The sequence below is a fragment of the Rhinoraja longicauda genome, chromosome 3 (assembly GCF_053455715.1).
Source record: "Rhinoraja longicauda isolate Sanriku21f chromosome 3, sRhiLon1.1, whole genome shotgun sequence".
NCBI lineage: Eukaryota > Metazoa > Chordata > Chondrichthyes > Rajiformes > Arhynchobatidae > Rhinoraja > Rhinoraja longicauda.
In genome coordinates, this window is record NC_135955.1 from 38,148,605 (window position 1) to 38,160,718 (window position 12,114).

Sequence of the window (12,114 nt, forward strand, 5' to 3'; positions counted from 1 at the left end):
AGACATATTTAAGTTGGAGACAGACAAATATTTGAGAGATCGAGGGATTGAGTGTTATGGGGATTCTGTACAGATGAGTATGCAAGGCCAGCACAGATCAGCCATGGTCACGATGAACGACAGTGCAGGCTTGAGGGGCAGAGCGATCTACTGCTACCGTTTTCTTGTGTTCCAGAGTTTACTGCAAAACTTACTTTTTTCCTTCTCTGCTTGCTGATAACAATCTTTCTTTTATTCTGTTAAATAATGTCCATGAAAATATTTTGAGGAGCTAGCGAGTTATCTGGGGACAATGGTTGATATTTATCTTCCATCAACAGCACCGAAACCATTTGTTAGTTGCTGAGTTCAGTTTGGCTGCTGCGCTTTAAACAAAACCTCTGCATGTCCTTGGATTTCAAGTGCTTTGGGATGTCCTAAGATTGTGAAAGGCACTAAACAATGCTGCCATCGCTTTCTCTCTTACTGTATCTGATTTAGCCTTGAATTTATTTACTCTCATTTACTTTTCTTTTTTGGTCCATGCGCTTTATTTTAGATTCTTTTAATCTGATTAGGAAAGGTAGGTTACCATGTTCACTCAGATTCCTCACTGAAATGCTATCAACTCTCATTTGCAATGCAGACATTTTAAAAACCCATCAGTGTGTACAGGTATGTTTAACTCACAGCATACACAGCTAAATGTCCTGCTGCAGTAAATCGTAGCCTTTTAGCTCCAAGATGCCTCTGCTTTCCCTATCTATCTATAATAATGATTTGAACTTGACAGTTTTGAGAAGTTCAGCAGAAGTGCAACTTTAATCCCAAAGCAATTGAGCAGTCTTTGCTTTTTCATCAGTATCTATTTAACACTGTTAAACCTCACAGCTTCCCTGTGATCTCTGGGGAATACTAGCAATGCTCCATAGAGTTAAGTGTTTATAGCTCGTACAGAACGAGAGTCATTGTTGTTACAGTGGTAATATTCCCAAGAAGATGATTGCAAAGCTCCTAACAATATTGTGTTTCATAATCTTTACATCATTTATATTCCTTATGGCACATGCCTTGCTGTTGTTTTGGATATTATCAATATTCCTCATGGATTTGTGGCATTATTCTTGTAGGACAGTGAGCCATGGTCGAAGTTTATAGCACAGAAAATAGGCTATTTATCCCATTATATCTGTGGAATCTTTGCTAATGCAATTCGTCTGAATAATCCACTGACCCAGCTCCCACCCTCCCGCATCCAAACTTATTTTTCCATTGGCCTCCATCGTCCCCAGTTTCTTTCCCCTCTTCCACCTCCTTCACCCACTCATCACCCACCCCCACCATTCACCAAATTCCACACTTTTATCTGTCTCGCCCCTTCACTTCTCGTCTATCTACCATCCAACCCTTTTGTCCTACATTTTATTCCTCACCTTCCTTATCTGATTCCAATATCTGCACCATTTTGTGTTGTTCAGTTATCACCTCCAGGCTTGATTACTGTCTTCACACTTCTCTCCCCACCCGAGATGTCTGTTATTCTAACCTCCTTACCTAGATCCACCTATCACTCGTCGTCTAGACCCCCGTCCCCCCCCGACTTCCCTCACCTCTTTCTACCAGCTACTCCCCTCTACTCCATCAGTCTGAAGAAGTGTCCTGACCCATAACGTTGTCTGCCCATTTCCCTCCACAGATGCTGCCTGACCCGCTGAGTTCTTTCTATAGGTTTTTGTGCTAAACTAAGATCAGCACTCTCACTCCAGATCTTCTCCACATTAAATACTTCTTAAATATTTCCAAAGAGACTGGCAGGCCAAGGAAGACCTCCGCAGCTGATAACAGAAGAGTTCTCTCTATAATAAAGAAAAGTCCCCAAACACCTGTCCGACAGATCAGAAATACTCTTCAGAGTCAGGTGTGGATTTGTCAATGACCACTGTCCGCAGAAGATTTCATGAACAGAAATACAGAGGCTACACTGCAAGATGCAAACCACTGGTTAGCTGCAAAAATAGGATGGCCAGGTTACAATTTGCCAAGAAGTACTTAAAAGAGCAACAAAAGTTCTGGAAAAAGGTCTGTGGACAGATGAGATGAAGATTAACTTATGTCAGAGTGATGGCAAGAGCAAAGTATGGAGGAGAGAAGGAACTGCCCAAGATCCAAAGCATACCACCACATCTGTGAAACGGTGGTGGGGGTGTTATGGCCTGGGCATGTTTGATTGCTGAAGGTGCTGGCTCACTTATCTTCATTGATGATACAACTGCTGATGGTGGTAGCATAATGAATTCTGAAGTGTATAGGCACATCCTATCTGCTCAAGTTCAAACAAATGCCTCAAAACTCATTGGCCGGCAGTTTATTCGACAGCAAGACAATGATCCCAAACATACTGCTAAAGCAACAAAGCAGTTTTTCAAAGCTAAAACATGGTCAATTCTTGAGTGGCCAAGTCAATCACCCGATCTGAACCCAATGGAGCATGCCTTTAAAATGCTGAAGAGAAAACTGAAAGGGACTAGCCCCCAAAACAAACATAAGCTAAAGATGGCTGCAATACAGGCCTGGCAGAGCATCACCAGAGAAGACACCCAACAACTGGTGATGTTCATGAATCACAGACTTCAAGCAGTCATTGCATGCAAAGAAAATGCAACAAAATACTAAACATGACTACTTTCATTTACATGACGTCCCAAACATTATGGTGCCCTGAAATGGGGGGACTATGTATAAACACTGGTGTAATTTCTACATGGTGAAACCAAAATGTATAAAAATCGTCTTTATTAAAATCTGACATTGTGAACTTTAACCACATGTGATTTTTTTCTATTAAAAGTCTCAAATTGTGGAGTACAGAGGCAAATAAATAAATGTTGGGTCGATGTCCCAAACATTATGGAGGGCGCTGTATGTAGTCCTCACCTGTGCCTTTCTTACCCTCTCTCCGATCATATCTCCCTTTTTATGGATCGAATAGAACTTGGGAGTAAGCCATTCAATCCCTCACACCTATTTCAATATATATTAATGTCATGGCTGATCATTACCTCCTATCTCTGTTTAGATATGTTGACCTGTCTCACAGTGTGGGCAATTAACATTGGCTCGATCTTATAACAAAGATTAGGCCAAGGACTAAGGAAATTCAGCATGTCTCCCAATGTCTCTTGTCAAGTGCTACAGAGGCACCATAGAAAGCATCCTACCAGGATGCTTCACAGCTTGCCAAGGCAGCTTTCAACTGCCCTGCCATGACAGCAAGAGATTCCAACGAGTTGTTGATACAGCCCAGTCCATCACACAAATCAACCTGTCCCTTCCCCCTCCCTCTAACTATCAACTCAATCTACATTTCACGCTGCTTCAGGAAGCAGCCAACATAATCAAAGACCACTCACACTCTGTCATTTCCTCCTCTCCCCTCTCCTGCCGAGTAGAAACTACAAAAACTTGAATGTGCATACCACCAGATTCTTCCCCACTGTTATCAGACTACTGACCGACCTTACATAAACTAAGGATGTATTCCCGACCTCACAATCTATTTTATTGTGGCCCTTGCACGTTTTTTAATCTGCATTTCTCTCTAGCTGTCACGAATATTCTGCAATTTGTTTTGTGTTTTTGCACCACCTGTTGTAGTCACATAAGGTTACATTGTACTCCCCGTATGGTACAATTTATATTCACTGCCTCTTGGTACATGTGACAATAATAAACCAATAACAGAACAGGCCCGAGATAACTAGTTGCCTTAAAATGCAAAAGATTTCACATTAAAGATAGTTATCCAGAAACAGGCTCTTTTCTCAAAGCACAAAGAGCTGGAAGAACTCAGCAGGTCAGGCAGGATCTGGGGAGGGAATGGACAAGCAACATTTCGGGTCAGGATCCTTCATAACACTGAAGACTTCTTCAGATCAGTCTGTAGAAGGGTCCAGACCCAAAACATCACCTGTCTATTTCCTTCCAAGATGCTATCTGACCTGTGGAGTTACTCTAGCTGGCACTTTGTGTTTTGCTCATGAATCCAGAATCTGCAGTCTCTTGTCTCCAGGCTCTCTCCCTCTCCCTCTCCCTCTCTCCCTATCTCTCTCTTTATTTAACTGTTACAATACATTAGGTGCTTCTTACTCGAACAGATACCAGCATTTGTCAAAATGATACTGGACTTATTGAAGTGAAAACCAAAAGTGCTGGAAATACTTGGTCGGCCAGGCAGCATCTGCGGCGAGAAAAGCAGAGTTAATCTTTCAGGTAAATATACATGAAAATAGAATACTACCAATGTAGGAAATCTGAAATAAAAACAGAAAATACTGGACGGAGCAAGAGAAACAGTGAAAATATTTCAGGTTGAAGCCCTTCGTCACAACCTTTAGCCACTGTGATAAAAGCTCACCCACAGAAAGTCTTGACTCTCTTCTTGGACATAACCTAACTGCTGCGTGACTTTATTTAAGATATCCAGCATCTAATTTATGTCGCTTTGGTAACTGAGGCGGTTGTTATGTTTGATCTCGGCAATCTTCTTCCCGATGTGAACTGAGCTCAGAGAGCCAATCCCACTGATTTCAATCTCCGTGCAGGTGCTGCTTTTATCATTTTTTTCCTGTATGGTGAGAGTAGTGTTCATGCAGCCAGGTGCAGTTTCCAGTCTGTTGCCTTGATTGCTTTGAAGACTTGTGTTGCATCACGATCGTGAGCCTCTTTGCTGAGATAAGCAACTTTACAATGTGATCCCATCAGCACAGCGTTGAGAAATTGCAGCTGCGTAAACCAGATGTCTGTGCTGGGTGGATGATTGTTCCCTGATGCTTATGTAACTTTAAAATGCTTGCAAATTGGAGTCTAAACATCGGCCATGGTGGTGTTAACCTCGTGGCGATGTCGACCATACTGCTAGAAATACTCAAAGCCAGGCTCCATGATACTTTAGTTAACCCAAACCCATGCAGCATCAACATGTGCCGTGGTTGCCATGGTATTACCGCTTTGTTGGGTTGCTCAGGTAGTGAAGTCGGAGTTTCAGTTGCAAAGAGACGTATCCTTTTAGCACATCCTGTCGTCCTCCTCTGCCTCCTGACCTGCTCCTCCTCTGTCTCTCCCCGTATGTCTTCAATTCTTCCTCCTGGGGCTTCTCGAGACATTTGCATGAGAGCTGGGACCTCAAATTACAACATTTTGGAACAGGGAACATGAGACCCTCTCTGGATGGTGCTGCGTGGCATTGCCTGATCACCAGGCACTGCACTCTCCCCTTGAGGCCCCTCGTGCCACTCTCCACCGACCTTCTGGTGATTGCATGACTGGATATGTTGATACTAAGCACCGCTGACTAGCAGCCCAGAAAGGTGCAGGGAGCCAAGGAAGGAGGGGATACCTTATCCCCATGCTGCCAGCTCTCGGTGAAGCATGGCAGTTAACGCGTGACAGGCTCCTGAAAACAAAAAAAAATATATATCCTTGGTTGTGAGAAATCCCATCCCCCAGAGTGCTGGCAGTTTGTGGTTCTGATGGCCCAAGTGATTTAGTGCTCAACGTTTGAGGAGGGAGCTCAGAATGCCACATGAGTGCAATCCATCGCTCCGTCAGCCTTTAGGAAGCCTGTGATGCTGACAAATCCCCATGCCCCTGACAATCACTGTGCTGTGTGCACGGAGAAGGAAATAAATTCTCCCTGTAAATCCTGACATCAGCTGAGCACTGAGTTGTGGCAGAGATCAGCCATCATCACGGACATTTGAAGGGATAGTTCATGGATATTTTTAATTATATTCATTCATAAAGATAACATAAATATAATCATGTGTTTATTAGATTTGCTAATGTTTGTTGAGGGTCTTGTTATGTATCAAAAATTCATTTGACTGAGAACAATAGCGGATGAAATAAAATTTTGGTAGAATCAAGTGTATAGAATGAAGAGAACCCTATACAGAGTAAATAGAAAGCACCAATTTCCTTTTGTGGAAAGGCCAGTAACTGGGGATTTGAAAGGAGTTGAAAAGGAATGATTTCACTCATTGAGTGATAGCAATAAAACTCATTTCCTGGAAGGCAGAAAGACAAACCACATTCACAATCTGGCTGAGCATTTGAAGAGGTGTAACAGCAATGTGGCGGACCGGGTCTGGGAAATAGGATACATCTAACATCCACTTTTGCCAGGCATTGACATGAATTGCTGAATGGTCCCCAAATGCACTGGAAAGTTTTAGCATTCTTTGAAGTTATTGGGCATTGATTGACGTTATTGCACATTCTCATGGTAAAGCTGATCGTACAATCGCAGCTTTTGTGCTTCGTAAAATAAGCTGCATTGAATGTTGGAGAAACCATTATAATGAGACAATTTTATTGGTATTAGTGAATGCTCTCATGTACTGAGATACAGTGAAAGAAGTTGTTTTACATGCGATCCAGGCATATCAAACACAAGTACATCAGGTGGTACAAAGCAAAAATACAGAATATAGTGTTAAAGCTACAGATAAATAAAAAGTGCAGGAGCATCAACGAGGCAAATTGGAAGATCGGGAATTCATCCCAAGCATAGATTTAGTATAGATCCATTCAAGGGTCTGATATCAGCATGGAGGAAACTTCTTGAATCAGATGGTAATGGGCTGAGTTCAGAACTCTGCAATTTATTGTGGCCTTGGGCAGAGCAGTTACCATACCAAGCCGTATGTGGATACTTTTAAAGGTGCATCTGTAGAAATTAGTGAGTCATTGGAAACTTTAAACTATTATTACTGAGTGGAAAATGAGTGAGCAGAGTGGCATATTGTTTAATATTTTACACATTTATTTTAGCACCATGTCGAATTTATTAAAAAATAATAATTCTGATGCTTCATCTGTAGGGCAAGCACTGCATGTCTAAAGGGATCCAAGGTTATAAAAGGGGAAGTGGGTCTAGAAATAACAGATGGAATATAACTTAGACAAGTTTGAGGTGGTGCATTTTGGCAAGATAAAGCAAGGCAGTCTTGCACACTAAATGGCAGGGCCCTGGGGGATGTTGTAGAACCGAGAGACCTCATGATGCAGCTGTACAAGTCATAGGTGAGACCACACTTGGAGTATTGTGTGCAATTCTGGTCATTCATCCAAGGGAGGTACTCTGATGAAACTAGAAAAGAAATAGAAAAGATTCAAAAAGGATATTACCAGGATATTACAAGGAGGGCTTAAGTTATAAGGAGAGACTGGATTTGCTAGGCTTTTTTCACTGAAGTGTAGGTTGTACAGTGACCTTAGAGGTATAAAAGATCATGAGGGGTGTAGGGAAAGTGGAACATCACAGACTTGTTCCCAGGATGAATGAGTCTAAAACTAGACGCCATTGATTTGTTGGGATGGAAAGATTTAAAAGTGACCAGATGGGCAACTCTTTCATGTGGAGGGAAATGGAACTAGTTGCCAGAGGAAGATGTAGAGGCAGGTAGAATTACAATGTTTAAGATACATCAAGATAGGTTCAAGGATTGAAACGGTTTAGATGGATGTGGGCCAAATGGTATTAGCTTAGGCAAACATCTTCGTTGGCAGGGCAAGTTGGGTTGAAGGGCTTGTTTCCGTGCTGTATAACTCTGCGGCTCTGTATCTGCCATTGAACCTACTACAGAATTGGGCATTTCATGGGTTAGAATAAGTACCATACATGGGCATCATGATGACCCTCATTATGTTTTCAGGCAGTGGGCGCTTTTAAAGTTAACCACATTGTGGGACTGGAATCGCATTTAGGGCAAACAAGGTGGGAACTCGCAGGATCTCATTTCCAAGTGTCAAATAAGTTATTTCACAAAATTCCAATAGATATTATTATGGATAGGAAACGTTTTGAGGGAAATGAGCCAAATGCAAGCAAATGGAGCTAGCGTAAAAGGGACACTTCGATCGGCACGAGTTGGGCCATAGGGCCTGTTTCCATACTGTATGACTCAATGACTTTATAATAGTTCAATTCCTGAGACCAGCCCAAACATGTTGACACTAATTTACCACCATGAATTTGAACTTCTACTTATTAGATTGCCTCTCCCATACCATAGACAAGCAGATATGTGTGTGTCCTGCATCACATTCACTCATGTCCACACTGGAAACATTAAACTGCCTTTACAGTCACCGACGGGCTGCCAGGGCAGCTTTTTATATCCGAAGAGGCATTTGGCATTGCAGCAGTGATGTGGAGTTAGAGGAGGGGCCAATGGTTCAATGGTGCTTTTATTGTCACAAGTGTAGACGCACAGTAAAATTAGTTTCTTACAATCAGTCCAGTAGAGTATAACTATACCTACGCACATCACTGATTGGCAATTTGTACAGAAATAGTCTACTGATCCTACATGCAAGAGGCGCCATGTTTTGGCTCAAAGTCCGATACATGCTCTAGCTCTTATGGGCAATGCTCATTGCATGTAAGCCCCAGGCTGCTGTGGGACTCCAGCTGCCACCTTCCTTGGACGCGTGGATCGTCCAACGAACCGACGTCCTCTCCCCTGTTACTCAGGGGTGCCTCTTGCAGCCGTCCCTGAGGGCACGGTAGACCAGACGCTCTCCTACTGGCCTCGCTCCTCCTCACTGGCTCCATCCTCCCAGTCTCAGGCCTTTGGTGCAGGTGCAGGTGCAGGTGCAGGTGCCGGCTCGACGGGCTCCCCCTTCCAGGCTGCGGTCCATCGCATCCTCCGAGCAGGGGCAGGCTCGGCAGCTACCCCCTGCAGGCCGTGGTCCGGCGGGTTTGGTTCTGTGAAGGTCAGGACAGTATTGCTCCAGAATCCATATCACAGCAAAACTTCAGTCATTCCTACACAGCGGTGCTGATGTACATCATGGGTAAAATTGTATGGTTCCATATTTTCCTCGGGTACCTGAAGGGGCTCGTGAACTGACTGAAGAATCAAGTAGAGAAACAGAGGCCGCATTGGGTTGTGCTTGGATAGAAGGTCAGTGGCTCTCTGTGTAAACAAATGGCCCGATACATGCATGTAAACCCTGTGGCAACTTCCCCTCCAGCTCGCAGATCCAGTGCACAGTAAGCGATGTTTAATGGTGCAATGTAATAGCCCTGCTCGGGTGCGTTATCACTCTCACTGCCCAACAGGTAACCAAAGTAGGAATGTAATCTTCCCGTCGGGAGGCATTTTTCCTTGCACATGCCCAGGTGCCGTTTCCCCACGGAGTGCTTTAACCAGCCTCCTTGAGCAGCTGAGGCAGCAGCTTTTCATCCAGCCGGAGACAGTGTGGTGGACTGGGCCAGAGGATTTCATGCTGGAAGCTGAAGCTCCAGATGATTTATTCCCTTTTGCTTAACATATAACTTGTGGGGGCCCATGAAACCCTGCACATGTGTAGGAGGTTGTGTTGTTAACATTATGTCCTGTCAGACCACATGCTGGCCTGCAAGTCCTTGACTATTTCTCCCTGTCCACCAAAAGAAAGAATGGTAAGCTGTGAAAACAGCAACTTTAGCATCGGCAATTTTCTTTCCTGTTTTTAAGTATTAATCTTTTTTTCTTCTTTTCACTTTTGCAGAGGGTGATTGTCCCTGGTGGAAGTGAAGCCTTCAGATGGTTCTTCTGAGCATATTTGCAGAGCTCCTCAAGACCTCATGAAGCTTGAAAAGTCTCGCGAGCAGAGAGCTAGTTCTGCACGTGTTCCTGACACAAGGCACGAGCTTCATGCTGATGGTTCTTTTTTCTGTTTTTGTAGTGGGCGTATTTTTGAGCATCTTTGGTTTTATGTCAAACCTCCATGCTGGTGTTATTAGGGGTGAATTTGTGCAAAAAGTCAGCTTGCATTGTATGGTGAAGAGAATTGGACAATCATTCTACCATATTGAGCATTTGTGGCCAGTGCTATTGTTTATAAAACAAAACTTGTATAAGAGAGGGGAAATTAAGCAATAACCTATAGTGCAATTGTACAGATAATGAGCATGTTTTGTAGGGTAGTGAAGGATATAACAGTTTCCTAAGAGTAGATTCATTGTTCCCTGGGTTTAACAATGATTTATACTTCTTGGCATCTCCAGCTCCTGGTTTCAGATGCTTTTTTATGTCAACCGACGAAGACAACAGGACCGCTGCAGTGCTGTTTGACTTTTGAAATTGGGGGACTGACTATAACAAATGAATAATAGCACCAATGAGCGCATGGAGAAAGGTGTGATTTATTGGTTGTGAAGAAATCCCCTTATGTCTCCAAATACTATCAGTGTGGAGACGTATATTTAACAGGGTAATTTTCCTCATCTTTGAAAGATGCACTTTGGTGAAAAGCCTTTGCAGAATTCTCCATTTTGAGCATTGTGATATAATGGAGAGTTCGGCGATTGACCTTAAGAAGCACTCAGTATATTGTCTCTTGAGGATGCGTCAATAGAATGCATCAAACCATTCACCTGGCCCAGTGTGTAAATTTTGCCTCCATTTATAAGATGGGATGATCTGTTATGTTGGAAGAGCGTGCTGTACTTGTTTAATCATTTTCTGTGACAGATTATTTAATGAGGGCAGTTTAGTGGTGACTGCACGGGCCTCTCAGCTCTTAAATCTTGGGCACCAGTCCAGCTCTAATGAATAATGAAAGCTCGTTCCTTTTCTCCCACTCTCCCTCTCCCCCTCTCCCCCTATCCCCCTCTCTCCCCACCCCCTCTCTCCCTATCCCCCTCTTTACCCACCCCCCTCTCTCCCCCTCTCTCCCTATCCCCCTCTCTCCACACCCCCTCTCTCCCCCTCTCTCCCTATCCCCCTCTCTCCCCACCCCCCTTTCTCCTCACCCCCCTTTCTCCCCCTCTCCCTCTCTATTTCTTTCTCTCTGTCTCTACTAATAGTATGGACTCTAAATGTATGATGAATATGTACACTGAATTTAACCATTTTCTGCTACGTGCAAACCGTGGGAAATATTGTCCATAATTGGACATCTCGTTTTGAGTCAACGGGCATGGTTGGTGTAGGAAAGACAACTATTCTACCTGTTTGAGTTGGGCACATCCTTCAGATTTGGAAGCACAGTCTCTTTGGCATTGCAGGCACCAAGTTGGGGCAGTGTAGTAGAAGTTTCCTGTGCAATTGGCTCCTCGTGACTCTTCTTGCTGCACTCAGGTGACAGCTTTGTTATCTCACTATCACATCGCTCATCCAAAGTTAGCATATTAAAGGTCAAAAGAAAGCAACTTCGATGTGCACGAGATGCGTATTACACACAGCATCGGCGTGGTGTGCGGGTGGGTGGGTAATAATGGTCATTTTGCCACTGCACAAAGGCTATTTATCCTCCCAGTTGTGTTTGTCAAACCTGCTTGATTTAAAATTGAAATAAATGACATTATGTATTCATTTGGAAAGCTGCTTAATAAAGCTGAAGGTTTTTCTCGGCGTTTCTTATCGTGATCAAAATGCAAGATAAAGCATTAAATCTGAATTAAAAATGAGTGGTGACACAGGGTCGGACCTGAAGCATGGACTTGACTTTTCTCTTCACAGGGTCACTGATGGCCCTGCATTTCTTGCATTTCCTGGGTTTTTTTCTGGTTTGTCTCTTTATGTCCTGGTACCTGGGAACCTTCACAGTAACTGCCTGCAGATGCACGTTTGCAGCCCAAGTTGCATGCTATATTCATTCTCCCTGACTTTTTTGAAATAAACTGATAGCTAAGATCAATTGTTGCTGAATGTGAATTTAGTTGTCTGTTGTTTCCCGTACAGTCTGGGTCAAGATGTTTGTGCGGCATTGTTTTATCAAACAAAAGCTATTTTTGTAACTGATTTTGTGAGTAGTTTTAACATGCACCCAAATAAAGTGTGATACAATCACCAGCTCATGCAGTCAGGTGTCTTTTTAGGTTTTTTTCTTGCATTTCTGATGTTAGAAGGGGAAACCCGCGTTGATACAGCACCTTTCGCAACCCCAGTTATGCAAGGAGATGCAAAAGACTGCCGATGCTGGAAACCCGAGCAAAACACACTGCTGCTGGAACTGGGCAGCCCAGGCAGCATCTATCAGGGGAGATGGACAGACGTTGTTTCGAGAAAGGATCCTTCTTCAGATATCTAAAGGACTTTACATCCAATGAAGTATGTTGGAAGCATAGTCTCCATTCTACTG

The 12,114-nt window shown here is 43.4% G+C and overlaps 1 protein-coding gene across 2 annotated transcripts in view; it reads left to right on the forward strand.

Moving 5' to 3' along the window:
* The window catches only part of cxxc4 (CXXC finger 4), a 58,110-nt gene extending 46,314 nt beyond the window's left edge, over window positions 1–11,796 (forward strand). The window contains exon 2 of one of the 2 annotated variants that reach the window (XM_078396918.1): window positions 9,538–11,796. In XM_078396918.1, coding sequence (XP_078253044.1) covers window positions 9,538–9,585 — 48 coding nt within the window. In that variant the 3' untranslated portion in view covers window positions 9,586–11,796. Of the gene's footprint in view, window positions 1–1,784; window positions 1,882–9,537 lie in introns of those variants that run through there. The other variant, XM_078396917.1, reaches the window with a different exon arrangement.
* The last annotated feature ends 318 nt before the right edge of the window (window positions 11,797–12,114 follow it).